At 43.5% G+C, this 16,821-nt stretch overlaps 1 protein-coding gene across 3 annotated transcripts in view; it reads left to right on the top strand.

Moving 5' to 3' along the window:
- LOC109868051 (voltage-dependent L-type calcium channel subunit beta-4) overlaps positions 1–16,821 on the top strand; it is a 50,295-nt gene that overhangs the window by 11,704 nt on the left and 21,770 nt on the right. The window contains exon 1 of one of the 3 annotated variants that reach the window (XM_031797104.1): positions 9,172–9,528. The exons of the other annotated variants lie outside the window; for them this stretch is intronic. Within the exon in view, the coding sequence (XP_031652964.1) occupies positions 9,484–9,528 (45 nt within the window). The 5' untranslated portion in view covers positions 9,172–9,483. Of the gene's footprint in view, positions 1–9,171; positions 9,529–16,821 lie in introns of those variants that run through there. 3 annotated transcript variants of the gene reach the window in all.

The raw sequence follows: 16,821 nt of genomic DNA, 5'->3' as shown, positions 1-16,821 counted from the left end.
AGTGAAGATATAATCCATCTGAGACAATCTTATGAGAACTTGAAAACAACATGTATTTAGTATTGCCCGTATTAAAGCACAAGTTTTAAATCAGTAAAGGTTTCCTACATAGTTGCAAAATTGGACTGTAGCCTTGTGACAGCTAGGTCAGCAGCTGGGGCAATTGCGTACATAATAGTATCATTGTAACGATCGTTGTCCTCCTCGGATGAGGAATAAGAAGGATCAGACCAAAACTCAGCGTGGTAAGTGTCCATGTTAATTTTAATAAATAAACTGAACACTGCAATAACCAATAAATAACAAAGAGAGAGAGTGAACGAAACGAAACAGTTCTGTAAGGTGAAGACACAAAACAGAAAACAACTACCCACAAACACAGGTGGGAACAGGCTACCTAAGTATTGTTCTCAATCAGAGACAACGATAAACAGCTGCCTCTGATTGGGAACCATACCAGGCCAAACACAGAAATACAAAACTTAGAACAAAAACATAGAATGCCCACCCCAACTCACGCCCTGACCAAAACAAAAATAGAGACATAAAAAAGGAACTAAGGTCAGGATGTGACAATCATACAGATGAAATGTACAACTTTTAACAGATTGACCAATAGTATTTGTATAAATAGTGAAAAGAACAGGTTCTAGAATCAACTCCTGCGGAACACCGTTACTTCAAGAAATTCTGACTTAACCACATCAATCACGATGGCCTGAGTTCTGTCACTTAGATAATCATGAAACCAAGAGAAGGCGTTAGAGCCTAGGCCAATCGAGGAGTACAACTTGTTCATTAAAATGGCATGATCAAAGAATCAAATGCTTTTGTTTGTCCACAAACAAGGCAGCACAACTCATTTTAGCATCTGAAGCATTCACAAAATGATTAACAACTCATGTGGTTGCTGTGTTAGTGCTGTGCCCTGGACTAAACCCAAATTGATTTATATAAAAATGCTATGCTCAGATAAAAAAGAGCTAAGTTGTTTATTTACCAAGGATTCAAGAATCTTAGCTAGACATGGAAGCCTGGAAATGGGACAATAATGATCAAGATCACTGCTATCCCTGCCCTTGTGGAGTGGCAGCACATAAGCTGTTTTCCATACTTTTGAAATATCTATGGGTTACTGAGCCAGCAATGAGGGGGCAGCACACTTGAGCAGACCCAGCTCCAATTGGTCAGTCCCTGTGGATTTCTTGGTATTTATAGCAAGCAAGGCATCAATGACTTATATTTCTGTGAATTGCTGAAATGCAAAAACTTGACTACCATTTAACGAGTCAATCTACAAAATTTCAGAATTTGCATTTTGCCCACAGTCCCCGCCGTTCAATGAGATGTTGTTGAATCCGTTTTTTAAAGGTAATTTTGCTGTTTGCTTGAGTAATTGGAAATGGAAGGGAGTTTCATGTGATCATGGCTCTCTAAAAAATGGTGCGTAGCTGTGACTTGGGGACTGTGAAGAGACCCATGGTGGCATGTCTTGTGGGGTATGTATGGATGTCTGAGCTGAAGGTTAATTGATTATGCAGGCAATCTGGAATTTTCATCACAGTAATATTTCTCATAAAAACTAGGAGAAGCAGTTACTCTCTTGTCAACCCTCAAACAGGAAAGGCTGGCATACATGTTGTTGATGTAAGTTATGTATGTGCAGTTAAGGCCAAGGCGTGGTGCTCTGTTTTGAGCCAGCTGCTGCTTTGCTAGGTCATTCTTTGCTGCACTATATTACCGGACAGTAATCAAGATGGGACAACACCAGAGCCTGAACAACTAGTACAGTGGATTTGTGTCAAAAACGCAGAACAGCTTCCTACTTGTTAGATATTACTGCACTGTCAGCACTGTCAGCATTTCGCTACACTTGCAATAACATCTGCTAAACACGTGTATGTGACCAATAAAATTTGATTTGATTTGATTTGATTCAACTTGCTCATTGACTACACCCTTTATGTACAACTCCAGTTGAGGTTCAGGTCTTAGATAATGTTTTGAACCAAATACAATGCTTTTAGTTTTAGATGTATTTAAGAACAGCTAATTATTAATCACCCATTCTGATACTGACTGTAACTCCTTATGTAGAATTTCAGTGAGCTCACTGGCTTTGGGTGCTGACATGTAGAGTGTGGAATCATCCGCATACATAGTCATTATAGCTTTGTGTAAGACCAGTGGCAAATCATTTAGAGAAACGAAGATCAATAACGGGTCCAAGGCAACTGCCCTGAGGGACACTGCACTGTACATATCTGATGTTTAGTGCTGAGCGATTAGTGATTTTTGTGGTCGGGTCGGTTTCGTTTCTACTATTAAAAAATAACGTTTTTCTATTTCGTACATTAATGCATTATGCATCATGTGGGTTGAATGCTGGAACACAGAAAAAAATAAACTAATAAAAGTCCCATGATGGTAGTGACTGGCCATTAATGCATTTAACTTGATTTTATTTTATTTAACCTTTATTTAACTAGGCAAGTCAGTTAACAAATTCTTATTTACAATGACGGCCTACCAAAAGGCCTCCTGCGGGGACGGTGGCCTGGGATTAAAAATAAAAAATAAATCCAATATAAATATCCTCTATAAATATAGAACAAAAAACACATCACAACAAGAGACAACACAACACTACCTAAAGAGAGACCTGAGAAAACACACCAAGGCAGCAACACATGACAACGAAGCATGGTAGCAACACAACATAACAACAACATGGTAGCAGCACAAAACATGGTACAAACATTATTGGGCACAGACAACAGCACAAAGGGCAAGAAGGTAGAGACAACAATACATCACACAAAGCAGCCACAACTGTCAGTAAGAGTGTCCATGATTGTGTCTTTGAATGAAGAGATTGAGATAAAACTGTCCAGTTTGAGTGTTTGTTGCAGCTCGTTCCAGTCGCTAGCTGCAGCGAACTGAAAAGAGGATCGACCCAGGGATGTTTGTGCTTCAGGACCTTTAACAGAATGTGACTGGCAGAACGGGTGTTGTATGTGGTGGAGGGCTGCAGTAGATATCTCAGATAGGGGGGAGTGAGGCCTAACTTACAGTATGAACCATCATGTATTCACATTACTTTACAGTTTTTTCCAACTGCTTACACAAGTTTTTAAAACTGTCTCCTTTTTTTCTAAACTCTACACACAATTCCCAAAACTGCACACACAAAATGCAAAATGCCTCACATCTCCTTCAAAATGTAACACTGCATTCAAAATGCCATAAACACATGTCAGAATTAAGCATTTGCATCAAATGGCATACACTGCTTTCATAATAGTACATTTTTGGATATAATCTAAAGCTCTTTGGTCTTTCATAGGCTTATATCTATATTTCAATACAATGTTCTACAGTGAAAGTAATCTGCTGAGCGGGGTAACAAGTACACTGTAAACACCAATGCAATATTTATTAGGCCAAACATTACTGCTGTATACAGTAGCATACTGTGGGGCGGCAGGGTAGCCTAGTGGTTAGAGCATTGGACTAGTAACTGAAAGGTTGCAAGTTCAAATCCCCGAGCTGACAAGGTACAAAATCTGTCGTTCTGCCCCTGAACAGGCAGTTAACCCACTGTTCCTAGGCCGTCATTGAAAATAAGAATTTGTTCTTAACTGACTTGGTAAAATAAATAAAAATAAATACAACAAAACCATAAACATATGTAAACCAAAAGTATGTTCTTTAGAATACAGTAAGAACACAATTTGTGTGTGTGGGGTCCCGGGGGTCAGTCCAGGAATTGGTAGGGGGGGGATCACGCTTCATCTCTTCTCCAGCCTGAGTCTGGCCACAATACTTCGTCCACATCACAGGATACGTTTTCTCTTGCCAACCATCGAGGGAAGTATCTCCTAGCATGGCGTATCCAACCTTGGACAGAGGCAACCTCTATGTCCCCACATAGACCATATTTATAATTGCAGTCTCTTGTACATCTGTAAACAAGCGTCCTCGTCCTCTATGATGTCTTTGCCTTTCCACTCTGTACAGAATTCAAACACAGTATGTGTTCAGCATAGGAACTGTAAACAATGTACAAAAAAATGTAGTACAGCATGATAACCAACCTCATTCATTCAATGCAGTGCAGTAAATGGATGGCTTAGAGTTACAAATGCTTATGCAATACTATGCAGTCATACGTATTTTACAGTACATTGCTGTAATGCTAAAATAGTCATTAGATAGTTGCATACCTGTTCTCATTTCTGAAGTTTCGAATTATGGACGCCACTGTAAATCGACTCAAGTTGGGCTGGACTCTCAGTCCAACCTCTCTCATGGTCAAACCGTGATCAACAAGTTTTGCCCTAATCTCATCAGAGATGGCTCTCCTTCCTTCTCTTCTTTGCCCTCGTCCTCTTCCTCTCCCTCCTACTCCTCTTGCTCTCTGTCCATTGTTGGCATCCATTGTTCAAAACAGGTAATCTGACCTTTGACCTATTTATAGGCCTATACTACAGTAAAGCAGTGATTGGTTAGTGATCAGTTAAGCTACTGTATTAGTGTTTGCACATGTGAGGAGTGTGTGTGTGACCTGGTGAATAAGTGTAGCATTTTGATTGGTTGTGTTTGGAAAAGGAAAGCAAGTCACTTCCTGTTCGATTTTTGTGTTTTAGGTAGATAATTGTGTGTAGTGTTTTGAAAAAAGTGTTTTATGCAATTGACAACTGAGTCAAACGCTGAGAAATAGCTTATGGTTTTGGATATTTGGTGTGTAGTTTTGCACTTTGAGTGAGAGGTTTCAAAAATCGTGTGACATGAAAAGATTTTGTGTGTAAGCAGTTGGAAAAAACTGTAATAAAATATTTCAGTTGTTGTGTATATTACATTTGTTTTATTTGATGACTTTATTATTTCATTCCAAGTATTCACCTCATCTCTATAGAGCTGCTGCCTATGCTGTCTGACAAAATCACTATTTTAGTAGTTCTTCAAAGTAAATAAGGCATACTTTTATGGCTGCTGAATACCAACTGTCAATCACTTAGATAATGTATTTTCAGGATACCTCGCGAAGCATCTGTTTTCTGTCCCTCTCGATCGGGCGTTCTCTCTTTTCTCTGTCTCCATGTCTTCTCCACACAGACCAGACAAGTAGGCGAGTCATTTTCAATTTGATTTGATTTGACCATTTAGAATACATAAAGATGCCACACCAGGCAACCAATACATTTACCAAAATTGACATGGATTATATACACAAAAAGTCAAAGACTTTTCCCCATTGTGGTCCTCTATTGGTTGGCTTATACAAAAAAAGTAAATATGTATTATGGTCATTGTAGTTAATTAGCACATTTTCTGCGCTAACCTATGTAAAATATTGGCCTGTTGGAAACTACAACTCACACAGTTCGGGCTTGATTTGATTTATCTTCAGAGAAACTGCACATCGATCTCCCAGGGAAAAAAATAACTAAATGGAATTTTAATGGAATTGCTCAGCACTACTGATGTTAGAGAAGCTTCCATTGAAAAACATTCTCTGGGTTCTATTGTATAAATAACTCTCTAACCACGTGACAGCAATAACATAGGCTGAACTCTAACAAAACAGCTCCAACTAACAACGTGTTATCCATTTATTTTAACCAATTATCTGTTGTGCAGTACAAGTTAAGTACAAGTTAAGTACAAGTTAAGTGCCCTTCTCTATATTCCATGCTGAAAATCGGTAGTTAACTTGTTCTCTAAAAAAGAGTATTTTATTTGGTCAAACACAATCCTCTCCATCAGTTTACTAAGAACAGACAGCAAACTGATTGGGCGGCTGTTAGAGCCAGCAAAGGGTGCGTTATCAAATCAAATCAAATCAAATGTTATTTGTCACATACACATGGTTAGCAGATGTTAATGCGAGTGTAGCGAAATGCTTGTGCTTCTAGTTCCGACAATGCAGTAATAACCAACAAGTAATCTTGGTAATCAAGCCTACCACTGTTGTGTCGTCCGCAAACTTGATGATTGAGTTGGAGGCGTGCGTGGCCACGCAGTCGTGGGTGAACAGGGAGTACAGGAGAGGACTCAGAACGCACCCTTGTGGGGCCCCAGTGTTGAGGATCAGCGGGGAGGAGATGTTGTTGCCTACCCTCACCACCTGGGGGCGGCCCGTCAGGAAGTCCAGTACCCAGTTGCACAGGGCGGGGTCGAGACCCAGGGTCTCGAGCTTGAGGGTACTATGGTGTTGAATGCCGAGCTGTAGTCGATGAACAGCATTCTCACATAGGTATTCCTCTTGTCCAGATGGGTTAGGGCAGTGTGCAGTGTGGTTGAGATTGCATCGTCTGTGGACCTATTTGGGCAGTAAGCAAATTGGAGTGGGTCTAGGGTGTCGGGTAGGGTGGAGGTGATATGGTCCTTGACTAGTCTCTCAAAGCACTTCATGATGACGGATGTGAGTGCTATGGGGCGGTAGTCGTTTAGCTCAGTTACCTTAGCTTTCTTGGGAACAGGAACAATGGTGGCCCTCTTGAAGCATGTGGGAACAGCAGACTGGTATAGGGATTGATTGAATATGTCCGTAAACACACCGGCCAGCTAGTCTGCGCATGCTCTGAGGGCGCGGCTGGGGATGCCGTCTGGGCCTGCAGCCCTGCGAGGGTTAACACGTTTAAATGTTTTACTCGCCTCGGCTGCAGTGAAGGAGAGACCGCATGTTTTCGTTGCAGGCCGTGTCAGTGGCACTGTATTGTCCTCAAAGCGGGCAAAAAAGTTATTTAGTCTGCCTGGGAGCAAGACATCCTGGTCCGTGACTGGGCTGGATTTCTTCCTGTAGTCCGTGATTGACTGTAGACCCTGCCACATGCCTCTTGTGTCTGAGCCGTTGAATTGAGATTCTACTTTGTCTCTGTACTGACGCTTAGCTTGTTTGATAGCCTTGCGGAGGGAATAGCTGCACTGTTTGTATTCGGTCATGTTACCAGACACCTTGCCCTGATTAAAAGCAGTGGTTCGCGCTTTCAGTTCCACACGAATGCTGCCATCAATCCACGGTTTCTGGTTAGGGAATGTTTTAATCGTTGCTATGGGAACGACATCTTCAACGCACGTTCTAATGAACTCGCACACCGAATCAGCGTATTCGTCAATATTGTTATCTGACGCAATACGAAACATGTCCCAGTCCACGTGATGGAAGCAGTCTTGGAGTGTGGAGTCAGCTTGGTCGGACCAGCGTTGGACAGACCTCAGCGTGGGAGCCTCTTGTTTTAGTTTCTGTCTGTAGGCAGGGATCAACAAAATGGAGTCGTGGTCAGCTTTTCCGAAAGGGGGGCGGGGCAGGGCCTTATATGCGTCGCGGAAGTTAGAGTAACAATGATCCAAGGTCTTTACTGTTTAAGGGCAGTGTGCTTTACTCTTATAAATGACTTTATGCCCAACCTTTGGCACTTTGGCTTTCCTTGTTATTGCCACAATGTTATGGTCACTACAGCTAATGGAAACTAATATTGCTTTGTAGCAAAGCTCTGCAGCATTAGTGAAGATATGATCAATACAAGTAGATGTCACCGATCCAACACTATTGGTATGCACTCTAGTTGGTTAAGTGATAACCTGGGTCATATTACAGATATTAATCACAGTTAGAAGCTTCCTCTTGAGCGAACAGCTAGTTGCTAACCAGTCAATGTTCAGGTCCAGTGGTGACCCGTCATTCAGAGTCCCACCTGTTTTGAGCCTCACCTGAGCCAATAGTGGTGCAATTAGAGAACATTACCAACCCCTACTATCTGTATTTTCCGCTGGCTGCCCCACCACCACCACCACAAAAAGCACTGAGCTAGGCTGAAACGCCTGCATTTTGGAGCTGCCTTACTCAAGAATGCAAAAAAGACACAATGTTTGGATACGGCTTTATTAACTTAATTACTTTTGTTTTGCCTGTTTTGCATGTTATTTTGGCATTAATACGTGTCACATATCAGTTTGCAAACAATGTTTAAAAAAAAGTGGGGTTGGGTAGGAGAGAGTCAAATCTGTCCGATTGTGATGTTTCATATTTTCAGATGAGAAGATGGGCATTTTGAAGCATGTGCACCTGCTGTAAGTCTTTTCATCACTAGAGGGCGATATTGCTCCAGTCTTCCACCATGTCTTTTGAAAGGAGCTCTCTGAATCCCAACAAATGTTTCACTGTAATTTCACTTGATTAAATCAAAGGGACACTTGTTTGAGAATGTACTTGTTTATCGAAATTGTAATCAGAAACTAGAAAAATATATCATGAATATATCTCCTCATTATAAAATGAAATTATTTGTATGTCTAATTTTACACTGAGTATACACAACATTAAGAACTCCTACTCTTTCTATGACATAAACTGATCAGATGAATCCAGGTGAAAGCTATGATCTCTTATTGATGTCACTTGTTAAATCCACTTCGATCAGCGTAGACATGGATTGAGACATGGATTGTGTGAGAGCCATTCAGAGGGTGAATGGGCAAGACAAAAGATAAAAATGCCTTTCAACGGGGTATGGTAGTAGGTGCCAGGCGCAATGGTTTGTGTCAAAAACTGCAACACTGCTGGGTTTTTCACACTGTATCAAGAATGGTTCCACCACCCAAAGGACAACTGTGGGATGCAATGTAGTCAACACACACTCATACACACACCTGCATCCCACTGAACCTAAGCAGGGTCGATACTGGTCGGTCCCTGGATGGGAGAACAGATGCTGCTGGAAGTGGTACTGGAGTGCCAGTAGGAGGCACCCCCCCCCCTCAATCTGACCATCATGGCCACCTAATTATCCCCAGCTTCCAGTTCTCACTCAACTTACCTGGTCAAATAAGGGTTATAAAAATATAAACACACACATATTAGCCTCTTCACCAAGCCACCATACGACAGAGGAAAATAAAAAGAGATAGGGGAGGGCTATAGAGGTAGAGATAGAGAGAATACAACAGAGGGTATTAGACATGGGTAGAAAATTACATGAGACCCCAGTCAGAGATGGAGGGGAAAGGCTGCCGCTCTCAATCTACAGACCCTCCTCTCCTCTTCTCTTCCTTATTCACCATCAGTGAGAATGCTCGCTCAAGCTGACTGGAGCATGAAGAAGCCAATCAGGAGCCTGCCTCCCTGCTTTGTCATCAGCCTATGATTGAGGAACAGTTGGCTCTTCATTTGGAAGGCAGATAAAATGCCAGGTCTGGATCTAGAGAGCAGCCTCTGGGGATAACTGAAGCTCTACGTTGCCTTATTATGGGTTTAAGGAAAACTCTTTAAGCCTGGGGAAAAAACATTAAATTCACCATCAAGGCTAAGAGAGGAGAACAATAAGAAGGGGCTTTTTAAAATGTCTGCTATGGTGTGGTTGTTTTCTATCTAGTGGGAATGTAATCCCCATTAATCCATCTCTAGTGCTGGTGCTTCAATCCATCGTTACTAGTTTTTGTCAATTCGTCAAGTGGTGCTTGTTGGAATATTAAACCTCCATGTATGATAATTTGTACCTACATGGATTTGAAGACTCGGAGGCGGTGAGTAAGGGGTTGTGGTGGAGGGCTAGATGGTGTAAGCAGTGTTAATTGCCTGTGCCGTGCTGTTATTTTCTCATTGTGTGTATGTGTGTGTGTGTGTGTCTGAGAAAGAGAGAGAGAGAGGTGCCTGTGTATTGACAACACCATACAACTGACACTGGTTGAACATGCAAACACACACACAAAATGCACTCAAACACACACAAGGGGTCGGAGGAGGGTGGAGACTCAGCGTGTATAAGAGAAGGTGTGTGGATCATGGGGGGGGGGGGGGGGTAATGGAGGAGAGGGATGCATGTGTCTCTGAATGGTTCTCCGTGTGGTTCTCGTTCTCTGTATTTTTCTCTTTGTGATTCTCCAAGGCTAATGTTGTTTTCTGATGCCACTGAAGGAGAACAAGCTAGATGAACCCTTCATTACTTAGTTCTATATTATTGAACATCCACTGATCTTGACATACAGGACTCTCTCTATACCATCTACCATGTCTTTGGATGACTGATTAGCCAATACACGCTGTAACTCTGTGTGTGTGTGTGAGTGTGTGTCTGTTTAGCCTGCGGAGCAGAGCCTTGGCCCTTCCCTTTAAGGTTGTGATTGCTTAATGTATCATTATGTAGCTCCTTGGAACAGAGAGCTGCAAGTATTTTGTGTCTCATTTAAAGGGACAGTGTCACACCATTTTCCTTCTGCACTCTGTTGTTTTCTCCTTTCACTCTTTCTCTCAGATGAAAGCATGTATAGTACAATCAACACACACATAGGGATGCAGATGATCAGAGAACCATGAAGTCCAAAATACAGAGCAGTACCATAATCCTATCAATGCAGACTACACAGTGCTAGAGTAGGTCTTCATACACACAACCATTATACTCAATTGCTATGAAGCAACCCAACTTTATATTGATGTGTGATGGGAATCAACAAGAGAAAAACGTTTTTGGGTTGGGTAGGGAGTGAAGTGAGGGAGAGGTGAGTGAAGGGAGAGAGAAAGTAGTTAAGGGAGAGAGAGAGTAGTGAAGGGAGGGAGAGAGTAGTGAAGGGAGGGAGAGAGGAGTGAAGGGAGAGAGAGTAGTGAAGGGAGGGAGAGAGGAGTGAAGGGAGGGAGATGGTAGTGAAGGGAGGGAGAGAGGAGTGAAGGGAGGAAGAGAGGAGAGAAGGGAGAGAGAGGGGAGTGAAGGGAGAGAGAGGGGAGGGGAGGGAGAGAGGAGTGAAGGGAGAGAGAGTAGTGAAGGGAGGGAGAGAGGAGTGAATGGAGAGAGAGTAGTGAAGGGAGGGAGAGGAGTGAAGGGAGAGAGAGTAGTGAAGGTAGGGAGAGAAGAGTGAAGGGAGGGAGAGAGGAGTGAAGGAAAAGAGAGATTAGTGAAGGGAGGGAGAGAGGAGTGAAGGGAGGGAGAGGGGAGGGGAGTGAAGAGGGAGAGAGGAGTGAAGGGAGGGAGAGAGAGAGGAGTGAAGGAAGGGAGATAGTAGTGAAGGGAGGAAGAGAGGAGTGAAGGAAGGGAGCGGGGGAGGGAGAGAGAGGGGAGTGAAGGGAGGGAGAGAAGAGGGGAGTGAAGGGAGGAAGGGAGAGGGGAGGGGAGTGAAGGAACGGGAGGGCGAGAGGGGAGGGGAATGAAGGGAGGGAGAGGGGAGTGAAGAGAGGGAGAGAGGAGTGAAGGGAGGGAGAGAGGAGTGAGGGGATTGGAGTGAAGAGAGGGGAGGGGAGTGACGAGAGGGACAGAGGAGTGAAGGGAGGGAGAGAGAGAGGAGAGGGGAGTGAAGGGAGGTTGGGAGAGAAAAGGGGAGTGAAGGGAGGGAGGGGGGAGGGGGAGAGGAGTGAAGGGAGGGAGAGAGGAGTGAAGGGAGAGAGAGTGGTGAAGGGAGGGAGAGAGGAGTGAAGGGAGGGAGAGAGAGAGAGAAGAGAGGGGAGTGAAGGGAGGGTGGGGGAGGAAAGGGGAGTGAAGGGAGGGAGAGGGGAGGGGGAGAGGAGTGAAGGGAGGGAGAGAGGAGTGAAGGGAGAGAGAGTGGTGAAGGGAGGGAGAGAGGAGTGAAGGGAGAGAGAGAGTAGTTAAGGGAGGGAGAGAGTAGTGAAGGGACGGAGAGAGGAGTGAAGGGAGAGAGAGTAGTGAAGGGAGGGAGAGAGGAGTGAAGGGAGGGAGAGAGGAGTGAAGGAAGAGAGAGATTAGTGAAGGGAGGGAGAGAAGAGTAAAGGGAGGGAGAGGGGAGGGGAGTGAAGAGAGGGAGAGAGGAGTGAAGGGAGGGAGAGAGGAGTGAAGGGAGGGAGAGAGGAGTGAAGGAAGAGAGAGATTAGTGAAGGGAGCGAGAGAAGAGTAAAGGGAGGGAGAGGGGAGTGAAAGGAGGGAGAGGGGAGGGGAGTGAAGAGAGGGAGAGAGGAGTGAAGGGAGGAAGAGAGGAGTGAAAGAAGGGAGCGGGGGAGGGAGGGAGAGGGGATGGGAGTGAAGGGACGGGAGGGCGAGAGGGGAGGGGAATGAAGGGAAGGAGAGGGGAGTCGAGGGAGAGGGGAGTGAAGAGAGGGAGAGAGGAGTGAAGGGAGGGAGAGGAGTGAAGGGAGGGAGAGAGGAGGGGAGTGACGAGAGGGAGAGAAGAGTGAAGGGGGCGAGAGAGAGAGGAGAGTGAATGGAGGGTTGGGGAGAAAAGGGGAGTGAAGGGAGGGAGAGGGGAGGGGGAGAGGAATGAAGGGAGGGAGAGAGGAGTGAAGGGAGGGAGAGTGGAGTGAAGGGAGGGAGAGTGGAGTGAAGGGAAGGAGAGGGGAGTTTTCTCTTTCTGTATGTTCTGGTTAATTTGTGGGGACCACATCCAATAGGTTCATCAAGACCTGGACAAATCGGTAACACTTTATTTGGATAGTACATCTGTAGATGCTCTTGAGCAGAGATGGACAACTTTGATTGGGGTGGGGGGTGGGGGCCACAAAAAAATCGCAACTCATGATGAGGGGCCGCAGTTCTACACATTTTGCCATGGGGTGTAGAGAAAATGTTGCTGCTTAAAGCAGGTTTACTGCAATTCTAATCATTTTGCCATGGGGCGGAGAGGAAAATGAGCTGTTTTACAGCACATTTTGTGCAATTCTTAACATTCTGCCATAGGGTGGAGAGAACTATTTGCAGGTTTTATATATAATATAATATCTGAGTGAGGAGACTGACTAACAAAATCAGTGCAGTAATTTGACCATGATTACTACAAGTTTAGATAGCTGATTTTACCAATCAAAATATGTTTAGCTGACATGGGCTTATTGAGTTACTATCAATGACTGACATAACAAGAGAAAAACTGCTCATAAACAACCAAATGTTGAATTACCCCTTGTGCATTCTACTTTTCTAACTCGCAACAGTAAGTTGAGACCCCGACTAAATTCCACCCAAAAATGTTGGGTTGCCCACCCCAGCTCTACTATCTACAGACTATCAGTAACATTTCAACTAACTAGCTACTAACTCTTATCCGAACCCTCAACCCTGGCCCTGTCCTAACCCTAATCTTAACCCTTACCCTTATTCTAAACCTAACCTTAACCCTTATTCTAAACCTAACCCTAACTGGCACCTTAGCAAGCAGTTGCTTATCAACAGATAGTTTGTTGATAGTATGACTATCCCAATAAAGTGTGACCGCTATGTCTTAGACATTTGTTTAATCCATCTCCCCTGTAAGAGGGTGTCTTGTTGTTACCCAGCAGTTGTAAACTTCTTTAAGGCACCTCTGCTCCAGAATATTTCCTAATGGTCCTGTAGACTGTTATCGGTGCTTATCACCGGTCTGGAAGTGTTAGTGGCTGCCATTTTCAGACAGTATCTTCCTAGGCGTCTCAACAGATAAGGCATGAGTGTGGCCTGATCCTTGATTGTTTCAAGCCCAGCTTTCTTGACACTCATCGATAACTTTCTCACTAGTGACCTAGTAGTGTGAGTGGCCTGGTGGTGGGAGAGGTGGCGGGTGCCTTGTGCCCACTACAAGTCATTTTAGGAATCTTTTAAAGGTGATACACTTCAGGATCTTGTTTGAATTTTTGCATTGTAATTCCAGAAAATGTCCATAATATATCTGAAGTAATAGTGTAATTATAGTGTTTCACAGTATTATTTACCCACCAGTGTTGTGATTGGCAGTGATATTCGCCTATTCATTTCTCCCGCAAAAGCGGCATCTGTTGTCAAAATGGGAGAGCTGTTTTGACTTTGTGGCTGTGTTATCTAGTGGAAATCGGGTCAAGCGGCTGATGTAGAAATCGTTCTGTAATTTTCCTGGTTATTGAAATTCTACACTGTTCGCTCAATTTAAGTTTATGTGAGAAAACAAGCACTGAATAGTGATAGTGTAGGGAATCATTGTACCATTTAAATCGATGTGAAATATATTTTCAATAACAACAAATATTGTTTTTACAGCTGTTTGAACTGGTGGACCAAAACCGAAAGTAAAAGGCTCAATTGGAGTCTCCGCCATGGAAATGCTACACGGGGCAGATTTGTTTTGAATGCAGCCTAGTACTGTTGCAATTCACCTAGCTTCCACATAGGGGAGAAATTTGGAGACATTCTAGATGTAACACCTTTAAAGTGTGTCATGACAGCATGCCTCTGCCAAGCATGTGAAGAGGCACAAACAGAGATCACATTTCTTCTTAGCTTCAATTCCTTTGTAGTCTCTCTTGACCCACATTCGGCAGACTCAATAACCTTGGTTTCTCAAATGACTGCCTTGTCTCGTTCACCAACTACTTCTCAGATAGAGTTCAGTGTGTCAAATAGGAGGGCCTGTTGTCCGGACCTCTGGCAGTCTCTATGGGGATGCCACAGGGTTCAATTCTCGGGCCGGCTCTTTTCTCTGTATATATCAATGGTGTCGCTCTTGCTGCTGGTGGTTATCTGATCCACCTCTACGCAGACGACACTATTCTATATACATCTGGCCCTTCTTTGGACACTGTGTTAACAAACCTCCAAACGAGCTTCAATGCCATACAACACTCCTTCCGTGCCTCCAGTTGCTTTTGAATGCAAGTAAAACTAAATGCATGCTCTTCAACCTATTGTTGCCCGCACATGCCCGCCCGTCTTGAATCACTACTCTGGACGGTTCTGACTTAGAATATGTGAACTACAAATACCTAGGTGTCTGGTTAGACTGTAAACTCTTCTTCCAGACTCACATTAAGCATCTCCAATCCAAAATTAAAACTAGAATCGTCTTCCTATTTTGCAACAAAGCCTCCTTCACTCATGCTGCCAAACATACCCTCGTAAAACTGACTATCCTACCGATCCTTGACTTCGGCAATGTCATTTACAAAATTCCCTCCAACACTCTACTCAGCAAATTGGATGTAGTCTATCACAGTGCCATCCGTTTTGTCACCAAAGCCCCATATACTACCTTGTTGGCTGGTCCTCGCTACATATTAGTCGCCAAACCCACCGGCTCCAGGTCATCTATAAGTCTTTGCTAGGTAAAGCCCTGCCTTATCTCAGCTCACTGGACACCATAGCAACACTCACCCGTACCACGTGCTCCAGCAGGTATATTTCACTGGTCATCCCCAAAGCTAACACTTCCTTTGGCCACCTTTCCTTCCAGTTCATTGCTGCCAATGACTCGAACGAATTGCAAAAATCATCGAAGCTGGAGTCTTATATATCCCTCTCTAACTTTAAGCATCATCTGTCAGAGCAGCTTACCGATCATTGTACCTGTACACAGCCAATCTGTAAATAGCACACCCAACTACCTCATCTCCATATTTTTACTTGCTCTTTTGCACCCCAGTATCTCTACTTGCACATCATCATCTGCACATATATCACACCAGTATTAATGCTAAATTGTAATTATTTTTGCCTCTATGGCCTATTTATTGCCTTACCTCCCTACTCTTCTACATTTGCACACACTGTACATAGATTTTTCTATTGTATTATTGACTGTACGTTTCTTTATGTGAAACTCTGTGTTGTTGTTTTTGTCGAACTGCTTTGCTTTATCTTGGCCAGGTCGCAGTTGTAAATGGGAACTTGTTCTCAACTGGCCTACCTGGTTAAATAAAGGTGAAATAAATAAAATAAAAAACATTAATACTAGTGTGAGATGTGCTTTAAGAATAATTACATTGATTCAGATGACCATCCTATCCATGCTAGATTATGGAGACATCATTTATAGATCATCAGGAAAGGGTGCAGGTAAGGGTGCTCTCGAGCGGCTAGATGTTCTTTACCATTCGGCCATCAGATTTGCCACCAATGCTCTTTATAGGACACATCACTGCACTCTATACTCCTCTGTAAACTGGTCATCTCTGTATACCCTTCGCAAGACCCACTGGTTGATGCTTATTTATAAACCCCTCTTAGGCCTCACTCCCCCCTATCTGATATATCTACTGCAGCCCTCATCCTCCACATACAACACCCGTTCTGCCAGTCACATTCTGTTAAAGGTCCTGAAGCACAAACATCCCTGGGTCGATCGTCTGCAGCTAGCGACTGGAACGAGCTGCAACAAACACTCAAACTGGACAGTTTTATCTCAATCACTTCATTCAAAGACTCAATCATGGAGACTCTTACTGAAAGTTGTAGCTGCTTTGTGTGATGTATTGTTGCCTCTACCTTCTTACCCTTTGTGCTGTTGTCTGTGCCCAATAATGTTTGTACCATGTTTTGTGCTGCTACCATGTTGTTGTCATGTTGTGTTGCTACGTGTTGCTGCCTTGCTATGTTGTTGTCTCAGGTCTCTCTTTATGTAGTGTTGTGTTGTCTCTCTTGTAGTGATGTCATTGTAAATAAGAGTTTGTTCTTAACTGACTTGGAAGTTAAACAATTTTTAAAAACATTGTCGCCACAAGGTCAAAGTAATTTCCTTCTACGTAACTGCTGGATGGTTTGCTTTGTTAATCAGTCAAAGTCTGACATAAGGGTGACACATCGATTGTTTTGAACTGACATGAAGGTCAAATGCTTTATTATCTAAATGTTGAAAGTGCCTGGGCGACGGAGAGAAACAAAATGGTGCAGTTTGAGGTCATGTGGTGGAGAGGGATGAGGGTGCTGGAGATGGGGGATGTGAGCAGGTGGGTCTGGGCAGGTGTGATGTAGTTGATGTTTGTGTGATATTGTCATTTGTATATGTATGTTTTGTATTGTTAAAATAATCTTACCAAGAAATGTACTGACATGAATATTTGGTTTATATTCCCATACATTTTGCCATAATGAGGTAGTTGTAACATTTGTCGTCGGAAGGAGACCAAGGTGCAGCGTGGTAAGTGTTCATGATTCTTTA

Source organism: Oncorhynchus kisutch, linkage group LG2 (genome assembly GCF_002021735.2).
Source record: "Oncorhynchus kisutch isolate 150728-3 linkage group LG2, Okis_V2, whole genome shotgun sequence".
Lineage (NCBI taxonomy): Eukaryota > Metazoa > Chordata > Actinopteri > Salmoniformes > Salmonidae > Oncorhynchus > Oncorhynchus kisutch.
This window is presented reverse-complemented; position numbering and strand designations above follow the sequence as displayed.